Source organism: Sceloporus undulatus, unplaced genomic scaffold (genome assembly GCF_019175285.1).
Source record: "Sceloporus undulatus isolate JIND9_A2432 ecotype Alabama unplaced genomic scaffold, SceUnd_v1.1 scaffold_16, whole genome shotgun sequence".
Taxonomy (NCBI): Eukaryota; Metazoa; Chordata; class Lepidosauria; order Squamata; family Phrynosomatidae; genus Sceloporus; species Sceloporus undulatus.
Window position 1 is genome coordinate 4086465 of NW_024802938.1, and position 27589 is coordinate 4114053.

The window sequence follows — 27589 nt, forward strand, 5'->3', positions numbered from 1 at the left end:
ATAATAATAATAATAATAATAATAATAATAATAATAATAATAATAATAATAATAATAATAATAATGTTTTTATTTATTTTCCTGCCTCTCCAAAGATAGATATTGTTCCATACTATACTACTGCATGAATCAGGGTTGTTGTTTTGAACTGTGGTTTTAAATTTTCCAACCAAAAGACCTTTAATAGGTTTTTAGAATGAAAACACACAGACCTGCATGGTTTATCATATTACATTTCATTTTGAAAGTGAATGTTAAAAAATACTTAACCATTTACATAAAAATGTCATTTTTCAAAATATTTAGGACATGACATTAGTGTGCAATATTAATGAAAGCATGTTTTGCTTGTAGTGTTCTTCCTTTCCAAAGATTTCATTGTCCTGTGCTGTATTTTAAAAGCATGTGAAATGTACATGTCCACAAGTATCACATTTTCTTTCAGAAATAGATTTCAAAGGCTTTTTTTTTAAACCAATCCAGAAATGCAGGTTGAATAGGTGTACACTGCCATCTAGACAAGGTTTTGAGAGCAGCAATTAAATTGAAAATAAATTACAATTATCATTACAATGAATTGTTATTTTAGAATACATTAAAATGGAGAAGGTTATCTTATATATTAGCTAAAATACAGTGTGTTGGAGTGCAAATATAAAGCCATTTAGGAGGGGAAAATGAGTAATTAATGTACAAAGTACCTTTTAAGCTCTGTATGCAAACAAAGTCATAATGAATTCTATGATTCTATGAACATGAATAATTAACTAGATATCAGATCCAAAGAAGGACTTCTATTACACTTCCAAACATTGTAAAGCAGGGATAGTCAACTCAAGCCTTGGACTGTAACTCCCACATAGCTAATCCACTGACTGTGTTAGCTAGTGTTGATGGGAGTTACAGCCCAGCAATATCTGAAAAACCACGGTTGTTCATCTGTTGCACTGCGGGGGGGCAGAGAGAGAAATAGAATATTAATTAGATATGCTGATAAATACACTTTTTACAACATAAAGGCAGATAATTGTTTATAATGGGAAGAAATAGACTTACTCCCTCTAGAAAGGAACCTTTAAGTATTTTGAACCCTACATATTCTGCTAATATCATCTTCTAGTTCAAAATAGTTCACCTCAACTTACTAGTATATCATCATGATTTTTACATCTGCTGGATGCATCTACATCGAACATAAAGCCAACAATAATGGCTTAATGAACAAGTATTTTGTGTGCATTTGCATACAGACTCTGTCCTGCCACTTTACCCCTCCTTTTTGCAGCCAATAGAACAAATCAAGATTAAGATGTGTCCCACATCTCTGTACCAAGCATAAGGATGCAGAATTCATGTATCAAGTTTCTTCTAGTCTATTCTTTGTTACCTCTCAACATGGAAGTTTAAAGACTTGTGGAGTCTACATCATATATTCCTTACTAGTTCATATCATCTACTCATCTTCTTTTCTTATTCCAAACAATTCTCTCCTAAAAACTTTTCCTTTCCAAACCAGTACCTTAAATATTCATCCGGTTCCTTAAGACCTTCTCCTTTTCTAAAAACCATCCCTTATACTGTTTGACTAAAGAGTTAGCTGGGGTTTTTTAACAGTGATAATGTACAGATAGTATTATTTCCTATCCTCTGTTTTGGCCCAGTTTCATTTTGATTTAATATTATTCAACTAACACTGGGGACTATGAGCGTTTCTAGTCTTTGACTATCGTAGCATTTACCATTACATGAAAAAAGAGACACTGTTATGCACACTGTTCTATATAAGGTGGTCCCAAAAACTATTAAACACAAATTGTGTCAAATTGTACCTCATTTATCATTATCTCCCTAGTATACTATATATAATGTATAAGTCTAGAAATTTTACTTAAAAAACTGACCCAAAAAACCTAAGTCAACTTGCCCAGACCAAGGAAAATCCTAACAACCTTTTGTTGATGTTTCCACTGATATTCAAGGGTAACCACAAAGCTTTGAATTTCCTAAAGTGATATTCTGAGCTGTACCCAGGTCAGTTCAAATTATCTCCCAAGTGGTAATTACTTCCTAAACTGAATGGGGCTAATCACCAGAACAAGGCTGAAAATTACACCCTCAGTACAACCTCAGTTTATATGCAGCAGAACTATAACAGGGACCAGCTTCCACATAGCAAAACAAGGGTGGGATGGGGTTGTGTAACTGTTTCAAATATTTCAAAGTATATTCATTAAGTCTGTAATTTATGAATATCCTCATTAAACATACCATTACTCACGTAACTGAATCAGACTTGAGACAGCAGAGCTGTTCAGGAATCGTGTTTCTTTTAATATTTTATTATACCAATGGGTTGACAGGTTCCTTTATGACTTATTTTACAATACAAGATTTTCTGTTTTACAGTAACTGTTTATGGCTGCTAATTATGCAAAGGGGTCTTAAAGGATACAATCACTGAGAGTTAATAGAAAAGATCTACTGTGAAATAATTGTAAACACACACTTATCAATTAAACACAAAACGCAAAAAACACAAACCAAAAGTCTATTGTAACAAACAGTAAGTTTATTAAGTATGCCCCAAAACTTAATTTATATGGTAATATATTTAGAATTCTTTTATGTACAAAAGGGAAAGTTAATAACCAACTTTTTCTAGCAATCACTTCCCCATTCTTGATTCCACAGCTGGCAAATATTTTGAAACTTTGACAAACAGCCATGATGAGCGTTAAAAATAATGTTGTTGATAACATTATCTCAAGTAGTTCTTTGCTTTTTCTAAAAAAATAAAGTATGTCCTAATCGAATGTGCATGACGATAGACCGGAACTTCAGTTTATTCCTGTTTTTCTCCCTTTTCCTAGAACAGAAACAAAACATTACAATGTTTTATAGTTTCAAAATGTATCTCTCAACATTTAGTTCTGATTATTTTGCACACTTAATAGGAGAAATATAGCTGGATTCATTTACAAATATACAGAATTGACTTGTCTATTTTAGAGTGGGTAGTTTATATAGCACAATAGCAGGGCAGACCATCAGCTCACCATACACTGAACCAAGTATCTCTTTTCAGGAATACACACTCAGAACTGGAAGACTGCTTAAGAGGGCAGTTTTGAATTAATCACGATCAGACTTCTGCAAAGCTGCCTGTTCTTCCTGCAGCTCTCCACATACAGGTCAAAGCTGAAAAATACAAACCAGCTTTACCCAGTGATGTCACCATTATACAAGCCTGGTCATCATTCTTATCCAAGATCCAAACCTGGATGGTTGCTATTTTCATGGAATTTAACAGCAGCATCTTTAACCCAGGAAGATGGTCCCCAAAATAACCTGGGTCCTGCTGGTCTATAAATCACCTCCTTCTCAGAGCAAAACAAGATTTAAAAGTGTTAAAACAATTATGTTAAAACAAAGAAAAACAGTTCATAATTTTTTGTGGGTTTTTCGGGCTATATGGCCATGTTCAAGAAGAGTTTATTCCTGACGTTTCACCAGGATCTGTGGCTGGTATCTTCAGAGAATGCAGGCCTAGAAGAGAGCTGGATATATACACACAGACACACTGTGTGTGACCCTGGTCTGGAGGAATTCCATGTTAATCTGTGCATTGTTCTGTTGTTGATGGCAGGGCCTCATGGTGGGAGGATATGCAAAGAGGATTAGTGTCTGCTAATTGGTGATGATTATCTGCTGGAAAGACCCTGATCTTGGGTGGTTTCTCATTTGCATTTGCTGAGTCCTCATTTTGCTATCCTTCAGGACTAGTAGTCAAACTTTATTCACTTTAAGGGTTTCTTCTTTCCGGTTGAAATTATCCAGATGTTTATGGATTTCAATGGCTTCCCTGTGCATTCTGACCCTAAGTTGTTGGCATGGTCCAGAATTTCAGTTTTATCAAACAGTATTTCATGCCCAGGATGGTTTATAACATGTTCTGCTACTGCTGATTTTTCCGGCTGACACTGCAAACTGAGCAGCAGTAGCAGAACATGTTATAAACCATCCTGGGCAGAAGATATTGTTTGATAACACTGAAATTCTGGACCATGCCAATAACTACTCTCCCCCAGTGTAAGAAAAAAAAAACACATATGCTCAAGCCCCATTAGAAGTAATGGGACTAGTGCATGTGGCACTCTGTGGGGCCCCCGCTGCGGTCGCACCCCCCATTACTTCTTCCTAGCGTGCCAAAGCATGTTCCAGTGCAGGGACAGACGTGGCAGATGCTGCGTATAATATGGGCACACTGTATATAAATTCTATGCCCCCCTCCCAAAAAAGCCCTTGCTTTTGACTTTTTATATAAGGGTCATTATTTTACTAGGCTATTGTATTTAATGGGACGGATTTTGGTATCTATGGGGGGGGGGGTCCTGGAGCCATACCCCAGGGTTACCAAGGGCCCACTGTAGTTACATATGACTTCAAAACAGAAAATATTTCTAAACTGAGGAGATGTGAGGGAGAGAATAGGTTGGCCCAGCTCCATCAGCGCTAGCCTGAAGAAAGAGGCTCCACCCTCCTTAACTGTCATCCTTCGGCCTATGACAGACAGAATAGGCTGGACCAGCTCCACCAGGGCTAGCCTGAGGAACGAGGCTCCACCCTCCTTAACTGTCATCCTTCGGTCTGAGGGAGAGAGTAGGCTGGCCCAGCTCCACCAGGGCTAGCCTGAAGAACGAGTCTCCTCCCTCCATAACTGTCATCCTTCGGCCTATGACGGAGAGAATAGGCTGGCCCAGCTCCACCAGGGCTAGCCTGAAGAAAGAGGCGCCTCCCTCCTTAACTTTCGTCTTTCGGCTTATAAGGGAGATAATAGGCTGGCCCAGCTCCACCAGGGCTAGCCTGAAGAACGAGGCTCCTCCCTCCTTAACTGTCATCCTTCAGCCTATGAGGGAGAGAATAGGCTGGCCCAGCTCCACCAGGGCTACCCTGGAGAAAGAGGCTCCTCCCTCCTTAACTGCCATCTTTCGGCCTGTGAGGGAGAGAATAGGCTGGCCCAGCTCCAACAGGGCTAGCCTGGAGAAAGAGGCTCCTCCCTCCTTAACTGTCATCCTTCGGCCTGTGAGGGAGTGAATAGGCTGGCTCAGCTCCAACAGGGCTTGCCTGAAAAAAGAGGCTCCTCCCTCCTTAACTGTCATCTTTCGGCCTGTGAGGGAGAGAATAGGCTGGACCAGCTCCATCAGGGCTAGCCTGAAGAAAGAGGCTCCTCCCTCCTTAACTTTCGTCTTTTGGCCTGTGAGGGAGAGAATAGGCTGGCCCAGCTCCATAAAGGCTAGCCTGAAGAAGAAGAGCCCTCCCTCCAGTCCATCTGCCTTGGTCCAGGCCTCAGAGGGAGAGAGGAATGCTGGACCTGATCCCCCCCTTACCATTCCCTTCTCCTTTTTGTTCCGTGTCTTTTAGATTGTAAGCCTGAGGGCAGGGAACCATCTATTATCCCCTCTGTTGTAAACTGCTCAGATTCCCAGTGATTGGGCGGTATATAAATAAATCCTATTATTATTATTATTATTATTATTATTATTAAAGGGAAGTTGGGAAAAAAGGTCAAAAGGGTTGAATTTCTTCAGAATGCTCAAGGTTAGATTTAATGTTAACAAGCAGTGTCAAGTAAACTATCCTAACCTTCTAGGGCAGCAGTTCTTAAGATGTAATCCATGGACCCTATGGGGCCTTGATGTCCTCAAAGCGGGCCCACAGAGGTTTGAAGAAATGCTATGAGCTTTACAGTTAAAATAGAAAGATTAAGGTTAAAATGTTTGTTTCTCTTTAACATATTAAAAATGATGAAACATGATTAAAGGTATATAGATATGCATGGTGTAGAGAGAGCAGACAGAGAAAATTTCTTCTATCTCTCTTATATAATACTATAAGCCAGTTTTGTCCACCAAAACTAAGTGTGACTGTAGATAGATAAAAGAAGCCAGATCTTCATAAAAGATATAATTAAGTACTGAACTTTGCTACCACAAAATATAGTGATAATCATTCATTTGTATGGCTTTTTAAAGAGGTAAATTCATAAAGGATAAGGCTATCAATCAGTGTTCTTACATATTACCTTCAGTATCAGAACCAGTGGTAGAATCCAGAAGGGTGAATTTAAAACATCAGCTTCCACTATGTTCAAATGTACATTTTATATTTCTACTACTTTATTGTATTTCAAACTGCCTTTCACCTCCCAGAGACTACCTTCTCTGAATGCTCCACTAGCTTTCACAATGTGCTTCTATCAACGATTCACACCCTTCACCAATCACTTGCTTTTAATTTTGAAGTGGTTGCATCCAGATGCTTTGTGGGCTCCAATAGCCCTACCTCCTTTTCAATTTCCTAACTCTTTGCTGTGAGTCACAAATCTACACTTTTGCCACCCTCCCCTTTCCACACATCTAGGATGAACAGCTGCTTTCCATTAATTGTTGTGATCTTAAACTGGACACCAACACGCCATATACTGTTCTACATAAAGGGAAAATGCCAGCCAGAGACACTGGCGAAATGTCAGGAATAAACTCTTTTAGAACATGGCCACATAGCCCGAAAAATCCACAAAAAATACAGAGGGAAGAGTTGGAGAGTACAGTGGTACCTCGGGATACGAAATACCCAGGTTACGAAATTTTCGGGATACGAAAAAATTCCATAGGGAATTATTGTTTCGGGTTACGAATGTTTTTTCGGGTTACGAAAAAACTTTTGGTGCTTTTTTCGGCTTTTTCGCACGGAATCGCGGCTTTTCCCCATTAGCGCCTATGGCAATTCGGCTTACGAAGGCTTTTCGGGTTACGAAAGCGGCCGCGTTACGAATTAATTTCGTAACCCGAGGCACCACTGTAGCTGGGAAAGCTGGACGTAACCTTGCTTTTGTCATCAGCAAAAAAACATGCCCAGAATGGAAGCGAATTAATGCAGGATTTGAAAACTTGCAGCAACAGAAGGTAGTTTAAATTTAATAAAACACATGATAGTTTAAATGAAAATAGTACTGCCTTTTGAAACATCACCATTCTTTTGTTTGGATTCTCCCTGTATGCCTCTGTCAACTGGTTTCTGGCAAACAAGAGCTGCTGCATTTGTGCTTTGCTTATATGCTTCCCATATGTTACTGGTTAGCCACTGTATGAACGGGATGTCATCTGGATGGGCCTTCAGTCCAATTATCATCTTATATTCACAGGGCTGTATCATGTCCTCATACAATTTCTCACCATTATTCTAAAATACTAATGACTTTTTTCCATTAAGTCATAAAACCAACCTATTATCTGGTCAAGACAACACAGTAAAATAATGAGGAGAGAGCACAATTTGCCCCTATTTTTGTACAGTTATGTATCATGTAGGAAGTCTCACATTCAAAGAAGTCCTGATGTCTCTGATCTATCTAGAAAGAATTTGATCATTCTATCCATGTGCTAAGTGTGAACAGCAAAGTCAAACAATCAGCCGTTCCTAGCAGCCTTCCACAAGTATTGAATGGATTCTAACAGCAGCTTTAGCATATTTTGGAAACATTATAAAACTTTTTTATTTGCAGTGCTTTTCAGAAGCCAAGAATAAGCTTTTAATATAAGGGGGAGGGTTGCTTATTTTGCTTGGTCTGATTTTACAGGGGGTTTTCTGTGTATTTTTAAACTGTCTCCCAAGTCCTGTAGACATGGGGGTTAACAGCTAAATAAATACTTAAAAGACATAAATTATAACTGAATCTATAAAACTTCATTCTATCACATATGACTACAGTAGTTCGGTTGGTACATTTAATTTTGGGATAGTGTGGGCCTCGTTTTGTTAATTACATAGATGGTACTTTTATTAAAAAAAACAGGAACAAAGACCTGCACAAACTATACAAAGCATTTCTGCAAGTGGGAAAATAATGTCTGGATTTTCTTACTCCTATCTCTGTTCACAACACCCAGCACCGTCATACCATTTTTGTTTCAGAGCTGTAGACATTTATTACATACTAGGTGGAATGTTTATATATCTGTGAGCCCTTTTCAGCAATAACTGCTTTCTTATTATAATCTATTTTGGTTTAAAGAAATACAGCAGCTACTTTAATATTATTTAAAGTAGTATATCTTTATATACAGCTCTAATGTGAGCTTCTCAGACTATGAAAACAACTCAAAAGGCTAGTTTTAAGTATGAATTCTAGACAAACAGCCACATATATCATGAAAATTATAAGAAACAATAAGCTGGCTGAGAGATTTTTATGCTTTCAAAAAGTCACTTTTGGAAACAAACTACTTCTGTGTACACATTTGAGAAGGCTATTTTTAAGCATGCAAAAAAGCAAACATAGAAGATTGATCAAATACTTCTGTCATATGTGAACCCAGCAGAACCTTATAGACTCTTAAAGAAACTGGTTCAAAAGCTCTTCACGTGAGAATCATGTCTTTCAAACATAACAGATAGGCTTTCAACTTTTTAATCCCACTGCTCTGAAAATATGAGGAGGATGTGTCCAAAGCTTCCCTTTGAATTATGGTATACTGCATTTTAGAAAGCACAGCTATAAAAAAATAGGGAGAAAGTATTTCTCAGGAATCCAGCTGCACTGGATTTGTGGCTGCTGAAATCTCATATGGAAAGTCAATGGGAAATAGCAGCTTGACTCAAACCACTGTTCAGAATGAAGCCTGATGGGTGGTCTTACATCCTATATATATCCTATCACACTTAAATTGTACTACATATACACTGGTGGGATGAAGTTCTCTAGATGGGACACATGGTTTTCACAATAATTACTAAGATTCTGCTACCCTTGTGTTTTATTAATTAATTTATTTATTTAGAATACAATGGGCCCTTGTTATTCACTGAAGTTTGGCTTCAGGATCCCTTCTAGATACCAAAATCCATGGATGCTCAAGTCCCATTAAATACAATGGCATTGTAAAATGGTGTCCTTTATATAAAATGACAAAATCAAGGTTTGTTTTTTGGAATTTATATATATTTTTAAGTATTCTGAAACCGTGGATCGTTGAATCCATGGATAAGGAATCTGTGGATACGGAGGGTATACTACATTTATACTCTTCAGCCACAAAGACGATTAGAGCTTTTACATTTATTGCAACTGCATTATTATAGATTTCAATTACAGTCCATTCTTATACATGGATTTTTTATACACGGATTCAAGCATACACGGTTTGAAAATGTTGAAAAAAAGTGTAAATATCAAATATCAAATGTTGATTTTCCATTTTTTATAAGGGACACCATTTTGCTATATCATTATATTTAATGAGACTTGAGCATACATGGATTTTGTTATACACAGGGGATCTTGGAACCAAACCCCAGCATATAACAAGGGTCCATTGTACTAATGAAATTACTATTTTTGTATTTATGTCCTTAGGACTGGCCATTAATGATAAATAAAATATGTCTGTTTAAATATATGAATGGCATTCTTGAAAAAAGTGGGGTTTTGCTTCTACCCAGGCTTAAAGAATGAATGGCAGGACATAAGAAATTATAAATTGAGAAGCACTGGCTAATCTTACCTTCTAGATTTGTGTTAAGATTAGAAGAGGATAGCCCCATGTAAGCAGTCTGGAAAAGGTAGGTGGGTGTGATAATGCAGGGTGCCAATCACAAAGGTAACTGCATGAGCATTAGTGTTAAATACAGCTAATGAAGGTGTCCCATCTCACAGCAGAAAAGTAAGAAACTGACAAGTTCACTAATTCAATACATGGGCATGAAATATATGCATGCCATCTTCAGGTCAATTTATTTTCCATTCTAAATAGATTTAAACAAATCACTTACTGAAGATTTGAATAATTATAAAATTCCTCTTTCACATTTCCTCACCTGCATGATCAATAATTAATCATTTTCCGAAGTGCATCATAACATTTCCATTTGTCTGGAATATAGAATGGCTCAAAAATGTGAGGAAATGGAGTGTCGTAACCACACACTCGTGAAATAGGAGCCTCTAGATTCAAGAAACATTCCTCCTGTTAATTAAAAGAGAGAGAACAGAGAGAAGGTGAGTAATAGCAATAGGTTCAAAGGCCAACCTTCATATGTTAATATCCTTTAATGTATTTCTGATTATTAAGTAAAAGAGGAGGGTGGCAGTTGCTATCTTGCTCAACCTGTAAGCTTCTTGAGTACATTTGAATAATTTTTCTTGGAAAGAGGATGTGGGAACAGATAAAGATCATGTCTAACCTCTCTTCCAACAGATTTCACTTAGTACTGCTAAACAAACAGCCCTTACTGTCAGGAAGTTCCTCCTAATGTTGAGGTGGAATCTCTTTTCCTGTAGCTTGCATCCATTGTTCCAGGTCCTTTTCTCTGGAGCAGCAGAAAAATAAGCTTGTTCCCTCCTCAATATGACAGCCCTTCAAATATTTAAACAGGGCTATCACATCACCTCTTAACCTTTTCTTCTCCAGGCTAAATATCCCCAGGATCAGTGATGGCGAACCTATGGCACACGTGCCAGAGGTGGCACTCAGAGCCCTCTCTGTGGACACATGTACCGTCACCCCAGCACAGCGTTTGCCAGAGTTTGTTACTGGAAAGCCAGAGGGACATGGCACTTTGCAATAAATAAGTGGGTTTGGGGTTGCAATTTGGGCACTCGGCCTCTAAAAGGTTCACCATCACTGCCCAGGATGTTTGTTCACAACAATCCCAATGGATGCAATTTGGCCCTTTCATGTCCATTAACAATGGATTCTTTTTCATTTGTACAGCCTGAAGATGTGGAGAAGGAAGAGCTACCACATGTGTGCTGGACTCTTGCCCTTCATAGCTCATTAAACAGGCCAGAGGAAGACTGGGTGATTGGGTGAAGAGGCTAGTCAAGGCTGCCTCACACAAAGGCAGAATGCCAGCTTGTCTAAAGGAGATATCTGTAAAACCTCAATTGAAACAAAGAAAAGATCCATTAATCCATCTACTCGTATATGGATAATTGTCAGCCAGTGTCCAGCATCCCATTTTTTGGCAACAAGGCCAGGAGTGCTTTTGCACACTTAAAGCTTGTTGGCCAATTGTCCTGTTCTTGTTGGCTCATGATCTGGCTACAGTGGTACATGAATTAGTTACAACCTGTCTGGATTATTGTAAAATGCTCTACCTGGGTCTGAAGAGGGTTTGAAAACTTCAGCTGCTACAAAGAGCTGAATCCAGACTGTTAAATGGGACAGGACACAGGAACTATGCAATTCCCCTGTTACAAAAGCTCCACTGGATGCCAGTCTGTTTCTGGGGGAAAAAGTCAAAGTGTTGTAGATGACCTATAGTCCTATATGGCTTAGGCCCAAATTATCTGACAGACCATCGCGGGATACAGACCACCCAAAAAGGGCGGTCTATCCGCGCCTTGTTTTGCTGCATGAAGAAGCCATAGAAGACAAACCGCACGGCTCCCTCACGCAGCAAAAAGAACCTGCAAAAAGCCAATGACGCCGGGTCGTGTGGACGCTATGCGTCCGTCACATAAAATTGGCAGTGCCCGTGTACAGGGTGCCACCATTTTGACACCCTCGTCACGTGCTAGGGGTGAGGCACGTATGGGCGGTGCGCCCTCGGCCAACCCCTAGCATGTGACAAGGGTGCACTTTAGGCCCGTCTAGATCAGGCCATAAGCCTGTACGTGCCATGAGATCCTCAGGACAGAGCCTTCTCTTAGCCCTGCCACCTTCACAGAAATGATGGGGATGCATGTCAATGCCTTCTTGGTGACTGTCCTAATGCTCTGCAACTCCATTCCCAGGGAGGTCAGAGTGCCTCCCCCTAATGTAGTCTTTCTGTCAGCAAGCAAAGGCCATTAAAAAATGACAGGCTTTTAGGACTTAAGCTTTTTGAAGAGAGGACTTTAGAAGCTCTTTTCACTCAATAGGTCTTTAACTGTATATTTAACTACAATTTATCCCCTTTAGGTATATGTTTTAAATTATTTAATTAAATTATTTAAAACTTGCTTCAATAATTGCCTTCTTACTGCTGAGAATAGGTCTATCTGGAGGAAACAGTGGCCAGCTGGGAAGTTTTTAACACTGTGTTGGAACACACAGTGAGAAATTTAAAACGGTGCCTCACAGCTGTGCCACAGGGACAAAGGATACCTAAATAATACATCAGTATTAGTCAGCTCTGCCAAAGCGGTGGACCTTTGGCAATTACCTCATGGTGCCATGCATGCAAACAATTTCAGCCTAAGATAATGCCTTTCTGAGTTTTAAAAATGTTCTTATGTTTAGCATGAATCCAATGCTTTAAATACAGATTAAGTTAAGATTATACTTTTACAAGTTATTTTTACCAACACTTTCCCTTTCAAACAGACAAAAGCAACTTCTAATATTATGCATTGGTTCCAGATTTTCCTTCAATTACTCTCTTCGCAATTAATAAATCTATTCAGTAAGATGTTATTCGTCTGCTTAAATTTTTATTTTCTTTTAAACAGAGTATCAGTCTGAAACTCAGCTGACAAAGTAAGATAAAATTACAAAGAAAGCTGCTACTTGGAATTTTATAAGAAGGGGGAGGATAAGATTTATAGAAGAAGATATGTGTACAATTTATAATGTACGCTTCTTGAATCCTTATTTAGATTATCTGACTTGCTTGATTTGTATGATTGGTATGATTTGTAACAGGTGATTTTAACTAATAAAACTTTTCTTTAAAAAAAGCAATTTTAAATGATATAATGAAAATTAAATGAGTTAAATGCAACATCATTGCCCTTCCCTCCTTTAGATTACATCCCAGAACACTTTACTTTTTTCTCCTCAATATTTCTTAGAAATGCTGCAATGTCTAGTTTATGTCTTTCAGTAATGTACTATACTATGTTTTTGTACATTTGTGCAAGATGTGAATTTGTTTTTAACATTGATTATAAAAATGGTTCCTTTGCTCCACACGACTTCCATCTTATCCTCCTAAAAAAAATACTCTCAGAAAGAATAGCAGTTGATCAAATCAGATGAAACAGATTTAATGCTCAGTGGGATAGAGCTATAAAAATTGTAAAGAGACATTCCCACTTATTCTAGCTTTAGCAGAAATGTGTGCCTGTCTCTCCTGATTATCAGCATTAAAAGCACACAAATGCAACAAGGGTACATGGAAGAAATATCCTACTACTGCATTAGCTAGAAATGATATGATAGTCAAAACTCACTCATCTCACCATGCGAGATCCAGAAAGATTCCTTCCACTGACAGAATTCCAATCCAGCTAAAGGGAGGGCAGAAACTTTTATTTCATGTTCTGTAAGTCCCCAACACTTAGCTTTTCAGGAAGCATGACTGCTAGTGGGAGAAGTTAAAACTGCCTTCTCTAGCATTTCCACTAACAACACCTCCTGTAACTGAATCTGGATCTAACCAATATCAACTGTTCTTATACTATATGTGTTCAGAGACTATGGAACATGAACAAAAACACTGAGGTTAGGATGAACCTCGCCAATAAAATGTTGCCCAAAATCAGGTCCACAATACTCTAGAGTACAGTTGGCTCTTGGAATCCCTCTGTACAGTGTCAACCACCACAACTTGAAAATATTATATAAAAAAAACCCTACCACAATACAAACCTTGATTTTGCCATTTTATATAAGGGACACTAATTTACACCCCCATTGTGTATCCTGAGCATAAATAGATTTAGGTGTCTAAGGAGTTGGGGGGAGGTCCTGGAACCAAACCCGATACCAAGGGTTCACTGTACAACAGAAGATGTTTTCATAAACTGTATTTCTAATTCACCTAAAGGTCTGTTTATTCCCCCAATTTTCATCCAATTAACTGTTGAAAGAGTAATCAACCATAAGTGATCTCTCATGTTTTAGAGACTAGAACAGCTCTATATTGATATCTTTTGACGGTTTACACAGATGCTATGACAGGTTTGTCAATTTCAAACCTCACAGAGAGCAGCACAAAGATTTTATATATTTTCACATGCATTTTAAACTGAAAGGCACTTGTAGGAAAACCCAGCTTTTTATATGACCAAATGCATGGCATTGTAACATTCACATTTCTTAAACGAAATGTGATACTAGCCTCTTTTTAATAATACACCATTCAGTGCTAGCCACCCAAGGGACCTTCCAGGAATTAATTGCAGAAACTTGGTCTTGTAGATAGTTCCTTTGTGTGACAATGCTGAACAGTAAAAGTTTGACTGCATTTGGATGAGCAGCCAATCTTTAAATACTTTAGGATTCATACATTTCAGCTTTCCAATAAAAGCACGGCGCTCTCAAATTATTTTCTTTTTTCAAGATCACCATCTGAGTTGTCCTTGGACTCTCATATATGCAAGCTGTTTCTTGTATACCTTTTGGACTACATGGATGTTACAGTTCAGCTGTGCTGCTGCAATGAATCATAAAAGTTTCTACTTAAACATTAACATCATTTAAAGTAAAATGAAACAATGAAAATAATGTTCAGTTATATCTGAATTTTTACAGTAAGTTTTAAATAGCTCTCATATCAACTACATCATCTTCATTTACTCATTATAACTGAACAAGGAATATCATTATATCATTCATTATCAATGTTATGGTCATTTTTTTCTTTCCCTAAAAAAGGTTTCATAGATCAATTTACTGAATTTTCAGTGGTATTGGTAAAATAGTTTCCATGCAAACACATTTTAAAATGTAAAATTATGTTCTTGCTAAACTTGATAATCACGTGCTAAGTTTTAGAAACAGGAAAAAACATATTTTTAAAAAAGTTCTGTTTGCTAACTACCTAAAATATGGTAACGAACTGCAAAAAAAAAGTGATAGAGTAACTAGCTTTGTTGTTGTGTGCCTTCAAGTCATTTCCAATGTATGGAGACCCTAAAGCGAACCTATCATGGGGTTTTCTTGGCAAGATTTATTCAGAAGATGTTTGCCATTGCTTTCCCCAGAGGCTGAGTGCATGTGATTTGCTTACTGGGAGTTACAGTATTTATACTAGTAGTATTTAAGTTAAATTGTAGTCTATTTAAAAATGTCTAAATAGTGATTACATTGTATTCCCATTAAATATATCTAAATACTTGTCCAATCATGTTTATCTGGCATTACATTTAATTTAAATATTTCTAACATGCTGTAAATAAAGCCTAATAATTTTTAAATACTAAAAATTATGTGGTTAATACATATTAAGTATGCTCATGTGAAAACAATTAATTAAAGATACATAGCATCTCATTTGTCATATATCTGTAACTATTAGACAGATTTCAGAAAAATGTGCTAGAAGAAAAAGAAAGGAATATGATTTAATTATTAAGCAAAGAAATAAGGAAAACCTATGCATGAACAATTAGTACTGGGATTCAATTTTGTTCAGCATACTGAAATCTAAAGGTTTCCTTTTTCTTTTTTTCATAATTTAAAAGATACTTACAGCGCTTTATAAATAAAGATTAATAATAATAATAATAATAATAATAATAAATACAATTCTATGTTGGAATCTGTTCTCTGTATTATACACATTCCATCACAATGAAAATCAATCAGACTAAATATGTTGAACCAAATGCCTGAATTCCATCTCAACATACCCTAGTTTTCAAGTAAAATGCTTTCTGCAATGCCTCGATACAATGCTTTGGAAAGAGTTATTTTGGAAACTTGCTTTCAAAGCTGAAATCCTGAAGGCCACAATCAAGTGCATCAGTTAGTGCAGCCATCTCCTAAGAGGCAACACAGAGGCAAGAAAACTTTTCAACCAGACATCAAGATAGGCAGCAATATAATCATTAATTAAGTTCTGTTCTTTTTACCCAAAGGACATAGCTGACTATATTTCAGGTAGTAACAAGGAAAATTAAACTAGCTAAAAATGGACGGCTAAATGAAAAACAATAAAAAGTGTAGCTATTTTCCCTGTAAATGCAGGATCGTTATCTTATTCACAGCTACAAAATAATCAGAGCACTATTGTATAATAATTCTTACAATCCCAAATTTATGACAAAGCAGCAAATCAATAAGCAACAGCATATTAATGTAGCATGACATAGATCAAAAGGAGCTACTTAGGAACTAACCAAACCAGAGCCAAAAAACTGTCATGTATAAGTCCTGGAAAAATCACAGCTGCCAAAAGATCTTAGTATGAAACAAAATATAAAAATAACAGTTGTGCAGCTGACACATTTCTTTACAACATGCCTGCATATTAGCACACATAGGATAATAAAAGTTTGTTTACCTAACTTGCTTTATATTACTACCGATCAGTTTTCAAATAAATTGTAGCCACATATAACATTCTTCACTATGGTTTAACGTTACCTAAATTACATGTATCAGTCTTAGCTTTATTGTTATAAAATACCATTAAAATAAAGTGGATTTCACATCTCCAAAATGAATGTGAACATATTTAGAAAATGACTAAACACCCATGCCATCATGAAAAATTCTTCCTCCACAAATATTCACTACAAAATAAAATCAGACTTTAACATTATATACAAGAACAAGAATATAGATTAGCCAAAGAGTAGCATATAGTTTGATGTATATTATTAGACAGAAACCATCTGCAAAAGAAGTTTCTATTCTATACAGGGGTGGGGGATAACAGAGCATATGCTTCAAAATGCTGCAATAGAGGGGAAAAACTGATAAAATCAATAATCTTTAAAAAGAGAATTTGTATGCAAACTTTACCAAATTATAACATTAACCATTGAAGGCCAAATAAAAATTGTGAGACAAAAGCATTACTTCAGCAATGAAGAACAAAATCTTCATATTTAGGATGTAGCCACTTACAAATCCATGCACATATGTCTTAAATAAATTAAGTAAAAAATGATTTACATGATTGGGAGGGAGAAATAAGTGTAATATATGAAAGAAAAAATATTAAGCACAATTCCACATATACTCTGTATGTAGTTTAACAAAAACTATCACATTCATCTTTAAAGACTAAATAAACATTGTGAGGTAAAACCACCACTTAGGGGGGGAAGTTGTATTTGTTGCATATGTCTTAAATAGTTTTCACAAAGGTGGTCTAACCATTCTCTTTCTGTAATGTGGACTTTGTCTAATCAACATTTTCTTCATAGCATGGATACCTTAACTTAGATACTGCTGTCTTTTCTCCTAACACTGAATATTTTTCTTGTCTTAAAAGTTTTACATATCAAGACACTGATATTTAAATGTACAATCTCCAAAGAGCATGTATGTGCCCAAACAAAATTAATAATACTTTTTTGTTTCGACCTCTACACTAATTTCTCAGTGCCTAGCAAAGCTAAAGTGCTGGATCATTTGGTTTCATTGCAACTATTTAATGTATTTTGAAATCATATTAATATAACTGAATGCAATATTTTTAAGGAGACAAAATTAATTCTATAGGTAGAATTACAGAAGATATGAGTAGGAACAGATAACGGAAGCAGAGGTTCATTATAAACTTGGGTTCCTACCAATGAAATGATAACAATTGCAGCTACGTACCCTAACATACTCGCTCAGTCATCAGGCTAACAGCTTTGAGCATATCATCTACTTAGCAAAATTTTACAAGATGGTCATTGTCAAAAGATCTTTTGATTCTCTCCCTCCTTCTAGCAAAATGGGCAATTTCACTTAATAAGTACTAGAGAAATGTATTTCTTATTTAAACTGACTTTTTGCAATTAAAGCCAAATTGGAAGGTAAATTTTCAAGGTTTTATTTTCTACTCATTAATAATCTCAAATATCTTTTTGCCTTTAAAAAATCTGCTGCATCCCATGACTGCATATACCAGTAGGCTAAGGACTCAACAAAATTTAGTGAACAGGTTTGCCAGATTTATATTCACCTTTTAAATCCAATGCCAAAAACGTATGCTTGAATTTTTAAAGAAACAAATTAAATTTGTATTGTGGCAAATATGCTCAGTTTGTATCATCTATATGCTTTGGAAAAACTGTACATTTATTTCTTTTTGGTCTGATGAAAGAACTGTCTTCACAACCATAACATCTTTAAAATAATTCTACGGCTCAAACACCTACAATGCATTGCTCACTTGACTTGAAAAATGACATTGCATTATTTCTAATCTATATGCTGAAGCATCCAAGTCAAGATTAACAGCCTTTTTTCCTCTGAAATTGTGGATGCCTTCACCACCTTCTTATTGAACATAGGATTATTAGCACCTGCAAATGAAACTCTGAAGTGCTTCCCTCTTCCCATGATGAATAGCACCCTGTCTCATGTTGCTGGGAGTTCAAAGAGTGTACCAGCTAGGCAGACGTTAATTGTTATGACCAATTAAATTACCAAGCCTGCTCAGACAATGCCCCTGTACCTTGTTTCAGTGTCTATAAAAGTACTCATAAAATTGCACAAACAAGTGAACAAATCAATATCTGAGGTACCAAGTATTAGCATTAGTATACCATTAGTAGATGTGACTTAGTGAAAGCTATGTCCAATTATCACTGTGACTGTTGACCAAACTACTGTATATTGGGGAAAAGCACTATAGTTTTTAAAAGGATTGTTGCATATAAAACTACGGCCTCAATTAAACATCCCTTCAGCATAGCGTAACAATATGCATGCAGATCTTATGCTATGCTAACCTATATACCATCTCACATCTACTTTAAAGTTCTGAAGCTGCATCACTTAGGCGTTCAAAGGATGTCTGGCAATACCTCCCCCCTCCCCCAAATACCTGGACTCACAACAGAGACATCAACACTAAGATCTATGGGGGTGCTTTAGAGGCCTCAGTGTTTCTGTAATCATCACAGCTCCTGGTGGAGGGGAAGCGAGGGAGGGATTGCTTCTCCAATCCTTCCAGTTCAGATTACAGCATGGAAAGCCAGTCTGAAGCAGTTTTAAGGCTTTAAACATAGGTTAGAAGGGGGCTTTCAACACTGTGTGGGGACCAGAATACCATTTTCTGCAGTACCTGAAAAAAAGACATCCACACGTCTGAAGGACACTTACGTGTGCAGCTGTCCCTAGCTGAATTCTGGCCTATATGTATTTGCCATTTCATTAACACAAAAGCAGAAATCTTGTCTATACACACACACACACACACACACACACACATATATGCCCTAACCTCTGTTGTCGTAGAATTATCAAAACTGAATGATCCTGCAGATTCTATTTCTAAACAAGCCAATAATGGTGAGAAAGTCTAACAATTCTGTAAGCAGGGAAGAGAACTATGAAAAGCAATCCAATTTAAATATATTCTATTGTCTCGTAATGCTAATATTGCTGCAATAGTTGCATTCGTATTTTAAAAAATACTTGAAAGTGATACACAATCATTCCTGTTAATATCTTCAGAGTTAACTAAAGTATAAGCCAAACTCAACTCTCTGTGTTCATATGTCACTAACTAGTAACAGATCTTAAACATGCTAATATCTAAGTGATTCCTGGAAGAGAAAGGTTATTATTCACATTTTGGCTATGAGGAGTTAATTACTTCTTGTCAATGAGTGAAATGTATCTTTCCCGTGAACTACAAATTATGGAAATTATATCAGCCAATTTTTCCACATTCTGATATGCCATTACAGTTGTGAAATCTGTGAGTGCTATTAATAAAAAAAAAAACTACTTTCATATTGTACATGTATTTGCACCACTGACATTTGGCATCTACTCTGGAACAGAGACTTTCCTGTGAGTCAAGCCTTACTAATCCTCCATCTAATTTTATTTTGGTAAGATAAATGTAGTGGTTTTCCTCTCAAGAAAGACTGAAGCATATTTTTCAATATATATTTCATGCCTGAGCAGTGCACGTATCTAAATGTAGTGTATTTTTTAAGCTATTGGTATTCCAAAGGAACTCTGAGATTGTGAGAAATACACAGCATTTGCAGACATATTGGTAGCACTTGTTGTCAACAATCTTGCTAAAAATGGGGAGTGTATACATGTAGCTATAATAATCTCTAATGATTAAAAATGGATTTTCCAAGAATCAACTGGAATCCCCTATGAATCCTGAATTTTGGTAGGAAACGATCATTTTCCTTATGGCATAAGACTATATTATCGGATATTGCCTTTCCAGACTGGCAAATGTAACAGTAACTCCTTCAATTTGTTATTCAAAGCTATTCTGTTTCTATTTAAATAACAACGCCAAACAAAATATAAGATACTTATGAGCCTTTTTATTTTTGAGCAAAGGCATATGTTAGAACTTTTTCAAATAACCTATTTACAGCTCAGTGCCATCAGTCAATCTTATGTCAAGTAGAAGTGACTCATAATAGACAGTCTGAAGCCAATTCGACTGACATAATTTTGTTTGTTTTACAACAGTGAAATTAAACTACAAATTAAAGATGTAACAGTGTAGCATATGATCTCTATTAAATATAAAAAAGGACAATAAATTAAAATAAATACTACTGAACATACATACTGAAGAAGCATACGTCATTGTGTGGTTAAATATGTATACTTGTTCAAAATGCTGATGCTATCAACATTGATATATTCTTTGAGATAAAAAGGAAACCTTTACTGTTAACTGTTAAGTTGTATAATAAGAAGCAGCATTTTGAATCAATGTCTTCCCATTTATACAGGTTAAATTTATGTTTACAAGTACAGTTTCTACCAGATTGGTTTGAATTAAAATTGTATTTTTGCAGCTGCAAATATATGCTTTAGAGAAAGTATAACCCAAAACACATTTTAGAGAGAGTGAATTGTGTAATGGTATGGCATAGGCATGTGCTAAACCCACTAGAAGGAAAGTGATTAAAAAGGAAAACCAAAATGTATTGCAGTACAGCAGGGGTGGACATATTTTTGGTCCTCTTGAAATAACAAAACATTACTATAATCTAATTGACAAACATAAATACACAGGTATAACACAACTACTTTCCCCTAGGCAAATAAGACATCTACAGCAAATTAAAAAAAAATACTGAAGAGAAGCATATTTGCAGTAAATATAAATGAATGACTATATACATTAATTTTGGTCACAGACCTTTAAACACCATATACAGCTGTCCCTTCATATTCACCAATTTTTTAATCTGAGAATTCAACCATCCATAGCTTGAAAATATTAATACAGTCAGTCCTCCACATTCGTGGTGGTTAGGGGAACAAGAACCCCACGAATGTGGAAAATCCATAAATAACTCCTCCCCCACAAAGCAGCCATTTCCAGGAGGGGAGGGGCTCAGGGAATGGGGTGCTCCTTTCCTCTGGCCCCTTCCCACCCTGGAAAGGCTTCAGACATTTCTTCCAAGTCTTTCCAGGGTGGGAGGTGTTCAAGGTTTAACATATGCAAATAACCAAAATAAATCACTAATGTCAAACCTGTGAATGTGAGGGGGGGGGACTGTGTGTGTGTGCATAAATTCCAAAAAGCAAACCTTAATTTTGCCATTTTAGGTAAGAGACACCCTTTTACTATGCCACTATATTTACTGAGACTTGATCATCCATGGATTTTGGTATCCAGGGGAGTCTTGGAACTGAACCATGGATTCACTACGTAATACGCACAGTCACAATAAAAACCAATCAGACTGAACAGTATAAAACACTATAAACACAATAAATATTGGACTAAACTGCTATATCAGCATAGCAAATCATCCTAAATGCAGAAACATGTTACACATTCAGCTATCAAAGTAATACTATTTTCACAAGGAAAGACAGATTCTGTATGGTTTTCTTTCAGTAGAAGAGTTTGACTCCAAGCATCCTATAAAAAGAGTATGTCATGAACACTTGAAAAGGGGTTAAACTTCACCCAAACCACAGGCAAAGTCTCTCTTGATATAGTATATGCAGAAACCTGCCCTCCAGCAATGAAAAGGAAATATATCAAATCTAGACCACACAAAGGTATTCCTGAATTGAGCAAAATACTTTACAAGTTATCTGGAACTAATAAGAGATCACCTAAATTTAACTGAGAACATTTCCTCTGTTCTGCTATCATTGTATTCTGGGTCTCTATACTGTACCAGATAACGACAAACAATTAGTTTATTGGCTCCAGTAGACCCTGAAGTTAACAGGATAGAAGAAACTTGTAATTTAAGCTATATAGTATCTTCTTTATGCTTCCAAAGTGAACTTTCATGACTAACATTGCCATCAATGAAAGCAGTGCCGAGCCAAACTGTTAACATTATTTCTCAGGTCACACAAGTGATAAGAGGTGAAATAAAACTCAAGCTACAAAGAGAAAATCCATCAGCTTTCTAGATATTGAAGTTTGGGAACCACTACTGTATAGTGATGTGAGAAGAGAAGCAGGGCTTTGACAGGAGATAACAAGGGTGGAATAGAAAGAAAGGTGCAGGGAGAGGTAACAAGCATTTGCCAGGCCCAAGGAATTGCCTGCTTTAAGGGTAGGCTGGGCTTGTTCAGCGTGGGGAACTATTCGGGCTCTTCTTGCTTGAGACTGAACAACTAAGATGAGAAGAGAAAGAGTTTCCACTTGAAAGCTGAGATGTGGAGAAGGATCAATTTACCAATTTTGAATGTTTGAAATGTCAATCACATTCAAGATGTAAATTATAGGAAAGTACAAGTGATTCTGAGTCTACAGATGGGCAGGCTGCATACCTGTTACTGTAGTTCCTTGAGTGGTCATCTGTGAACACACACAAATGTATTATCCTGCACCTGCACAGAGCACCGTTCGGAACCTTCTAGAAAGTTATATAAACGTTTTTGTCAGAAGCTCTGCCAACCTCCAGCAACCCCATATAAGCAGTCCCCCAACGAAACTACCTTGCAATTGATGCCGAAACAGCCATTCATAGGGGCCAGCAGGACACGACCATGGGAGGGCATAATTCAACTGGTTCTGTGCCTACAGAAGCTAAGAATAACTGTTGCTCAGAATTATGGCATCTCACAATAACATAAAATGTTAGTGCGTTCTGCGACAGGTGGATACCACCAATAAACTATCTTTTCCAAACATTTCAAGAGTGAAATTGTCTTATCAACCTTTTTCACAAGCTGGAAAACCAGAATCAATCATTGTTAACAAGACTTTCTCTTCCAGAAAGCCAGACATAATATTTAGGTCCAGCAAACTCCCTCTAACTCAGGGGTGGGTAACTTTGTAGGATTAGGGGGACAGACACATTGATCTCTCAGTAATCCTTGGAGTGGGTGCAGTCTCTTCCACCTACACACACACACACAGAGAGAGAGAGAGAGAGAGAGAGAGTTTTACTTGCCCTAAACTTTGTATAGTGTAGTATTTTTAAATATGTTGTTAGCTACTGTGAGTCTCATTACTGGGAGAAAAGTGGTCTTTTTCCAGGGCTTAAATTGTTCCATGGGCCCTCAAATGCAGTGAAAATGCTCTCCACACCTCCAAAATCAAATACTTTCTTCAAAAAAAATTACAAAATTGTTGTTATTGTTTTTAACCTCTTGGGGGTTTATAAATGTGGTAGAAATGCCTCTGCATCTCACAGAAGTAATTTTGGGACATTCGGGGAGGTGTACGTGCAAAAACAATTATGAACCCTGAGGATATAAAAAAAGGTCCTGGGGGGCTACTTATGGCCCACAGGCCACCCTTTGCCCACCCTGCTCTAACCTTTGATATACTTAGTTTCAACAAACAATCTTTCCTGCATGCACTTATATGAGAGCTCACTACTTTTTATGGCATGTTAATTCTGTTTCTGCTGTAGCTTGGTGAGTCTTATTAAATAAAAGCCACACTCTCCAGACCAAAACCATATGAAGGCTATGACAGAGGAAAATTCCCAAACCAATAAGAAAAGGTAAGCTCAGCATATTTTCACAAATCACACAATTAGTTCTAGCTAGAGATTCCTGGAGCTTACTTCAATAAATGTAGAACTTATGGCAAGTTGCCTATATTCATACACAGCACCTCAGAACTGAAACTTAACCTATTGTAACAGGTGGAATTCTTTTTTCTGTACCCTCTCAAGAACAAATCTATTAAATTAAGCAATATCAAGAAGAAATGAAGAAAACTATTCTGCTCTTCCTTCATCCTATATGTGCAATCTCAGGAAGAAGAATCCATGAGCACACAATTTTTATTCCATACCATTAAACACAATATTTTTCTGTTCCCCCTCAATGCAAATGGAATGATAGGCTCCAAGTTCAGTCTGATGAAGGTTGGAATCCTACACCTGGGAGAAAGCCCAGTGGGACTTCCAAATAGCTCTGTGAAATAACAATGGCAAGTGTCTTTAGCACATAATTGTTGTTATATTTCTACTCTTTCATACTATATAGCTTTAATGAGCAATCCTTTGCTTCTTTTGAGAGTAGTTAGAAGGGCTGAAGAATGTTGTGATTCTCTTTCTATTTGGGCAAAATTCCTTCAGGTGCAGAGGTGGGAAATGCTTTCACAGTGGTGAGGCCAGGAAAGTGGTGAGGCCAGGAGCATTGTAGAGAAAGCCAGAGGATCTTATGTTCATTCCTTCCTTTGATAAGGTCACAGCTGGGGCCATGAACTAAATCAGCCCACTGATGTCAGTGGGAGAGATTCTTGGAAGAAAGTGTTGGAAGACGAATGGTAAAAGCATCCTACCCAGGCTCACATGATTTTGGAAATGGCAACTTCCTCCACTCCTAGAGGATTGTCTTGCAAATCACCATTTTAAAAAGTTTTTTGAATTTGTTGCTTTAGCTAAGTCATTGTCACTTTTCATAAAATACAAATGTACAATCAGATATAAAATGTGATTTATAAAATGGGGAAAAATGTTGTTTTAGGCACACAAAAGATTCAGCTTCATTATTACTTTCTTACATACACTGCCTTCACTATGAAAATAAGGTTTCAGAGTTTGACATGCCTGTGCCATGAAAATATCCCCCCCCCATCCATTTTTGCTGGATGAAGTGCAAAGTGGGAATGCCAAGAATCTCAGGGACTGGAGCTGGCTTTTACTTTTTGTGCATGGAAGTAATAAAACTCAAATAAGAGGAGTCCAGTTGGAGTAGATGGAAAATTTCCATTTCCATATCGTTATTTCATCCGTACTGTGAGGTCTACAAGAAACTGAGCAACAGTACAAAAGGCTATTATAAGGATGTTATTGTTCTTCATCTTCTAGTACCATACATATAAAGAAGCGTGCAGTCAGAATCACGACATTCTGCAGCCCTTCTACTACTCTCAGAAGAAGCAAAGGATTGCTCATTAAAGCTATATAGTATGAAAGAGTAGAAATATAACAACAACAATTATATGCCGGAAGGGTAGACTAATTAAGGTGGTTTAGGTTATGTGAAACAACAATTCTACTACATGAAATAAGAATTTTCAGAATAAAGTTTTCACAAAAAAAAACCTGCCATGCAGGGATACATAATCAAAGCAGTACTGACAGATGGCCATATCCCTTATCTAAAATGTTTGAGACCAGATGTTTTCCGTATTTCAGATTATTACAGATTTTGGAATATCTACACATACATAATGATATATCTTGAAGATGGGCCCCAAGCGTAAACATTAAATTCACTTATGTCTCATAAACAACTTATAAACATAGTGTGAAGGTAATTTTAAACAATTGTTAAAAATAATTTTGCACATGAAATAAAGTTTGAGTACATTAAACCATCAGAAAGAAAAGATGTCATATCTCAACCACTCATGAAAAAAGTTTTAGCTTTAGAGTATTTTTTGGATTTCAGAATGCACCAACTTATATTTTAAAATCTTTGTAAAAATCATTTGTGAAATACCGTAGATTGCTTTTAAAAATTACAACCATGCTGACTTTAAGACAAAGCCTTGTAAGAATACAAGCTGGCATTTGATATCGCTGACAGTATTACAGACAACTGTGTTTTATGCATAAAACTGGAGATAACATCTTTGGGCAGAACTTAACACAGTTTTACACGGCATTCATGTAACTATTTCAGTATCAGATCACCCAAACATGTGTTAGAGGTAACAAAGATGCCACTCGGCTTAAACGCAAGATTCATGTTTTTGCATGGATATGAGCCAACAGACAGACCTCCTCATGTTGTGTGCCCTTGGACAGGTATGTCCTGTTGCCTCTTCAGTCAAACAAGTTGGGGGGGGGGGAGTAGAGTTTTTCAATTTTCTATTTCAGTGTATTTTTTAATAGAGTAGCTTTCTTTCTTAAGTAAGATAGCAAATGATGGTTAAACTTCTTTTCATGAAGTTTAAATATTTGCTCATGGAGATATGTTATCCCATCCCTGCACAACTCCCATGCAGAATAGCAACATTGCACAACATGTGTCAATGACTGGATGTTGCTGTGAAATGTGCAATTTCCAGAGTTCAAAGCATAATTCACAACTGCAATGTGCAACCCAAATGCACAGTGCACAACTACAGTGCACATCATTGCTATATGCTCTTCCATCACTGTCAGCAAAGTACATCTGTTGCACCATTCACCTCCAATCCATATGTCGCTAACAGAATGCAATACAATACAATAACAATACAATATTCAGAAAGGGTTCAATATGCAAATACCAGACTTGGCCAAAACTGAGAAGCCAGTAAGCTAGTCAGACCACTGCAGATCGGTTTTCTTTCTGACGTCAGTTTTAAACTCTCACTTAAAAACTAAAACTAAAGTGTAAAACTTTACATGCTGATGTAATGTGAAATTATTTGCAGAGAAATACATCCATCAGTTTGCCAAAAGCAAACACACATTTTAAAGCAACGACAAAAAATCAGCAGAAGTTCAGAAAGTCAAGGCTCAAAAAATGGCACTCCCTGGTCTTGGACAAAGCTTCAGAGACATTTAGAAAAGTGAAAGGCCTTTCTGTTTTCCAAGAATCTCCAATGTTTAGTGTAGTTGAATAGGGTAGTGCACAAAAGGTCTGGTGGAAACCAAGGTCCCAAATTATTTCATGCATTATTGTGAAAATCACACATTTGGAAAAGAGGGGTACACCAGGAAACTAAGGTTCAAGACACACTGCAGAAATAATGCAGTTTGAGACTGCTTTAACTGCCTTGGCTCAGTGCTAGGGAATACAGGGAATTGTAGGCTAAATGTCTCACAAAACTACAGTTCCCAGAATTCCCTAGCATTGAGCCAGGGAAGTTAATGTGGTCTCAAAATGGGTTATTTCAGCAATGTGTTTTCGACTTCAGTTACCTCTAGTTCACCCAGCATACTTACCCCATGTGTTCTTAAATGCATCTTTCTTTAAAACTTTATATGGCTCATTACACAGATATACAGAAACAACGTGGTAATGTGTAAACTGGCTATCAATAAACTACCCCTGTGAGGAGGCAGATAATTGTGAAACATTTTAATCAGCTGAAACATTTTAATCATCTACCAGAAAATTTCCACTGTAACCATACACCATACGAATGAACTTTTTATTATGTAGATATTAACCAAAAATTATGTGCAAGCTCAGGATCAATTGGCCTTTTCAGAAAATTCCTGTTTTTGGCCCATTTTGCATAACTCTTAGTGTGAAACCAATTTTAACTACAAGTGCTATTATTAAAA

At 36.8% G+C, this 27589-nt stretch overlaps 1 protein-coding gene across 1 annotated transcript in view; it reads right to left on the reverse strand.

The window, feature by feature from the left end:
* Window positions 1-2547: 2547 nt before the first annotated feature.
* LOC121917391 (2-oxoisovalerate dehydrogenase subunit beta, mitochondrial-like) overlaps window positions 2548-27589 on the reverse strand; it is a 59083-nt gene continuing 34041 nt past the window's right edge. Inside the window, exons 10-11 of the mRNA XM_042443332.1 lie at window positions 9877-10025; window positions 2548-2866 (exon numbers count right to left, since the gene is read on the reverse strand). Of these exons, the coding sequence (XP_042299266.1) occupies window positions 9885-10025 (141 nt within the window). The 3' untranslated portion in view covers window positions 2548-2866; window positions 9877-9884. The remainder of the gene's footprint in view (window positions 2867-9876; window positions 10026-27589) is intronic.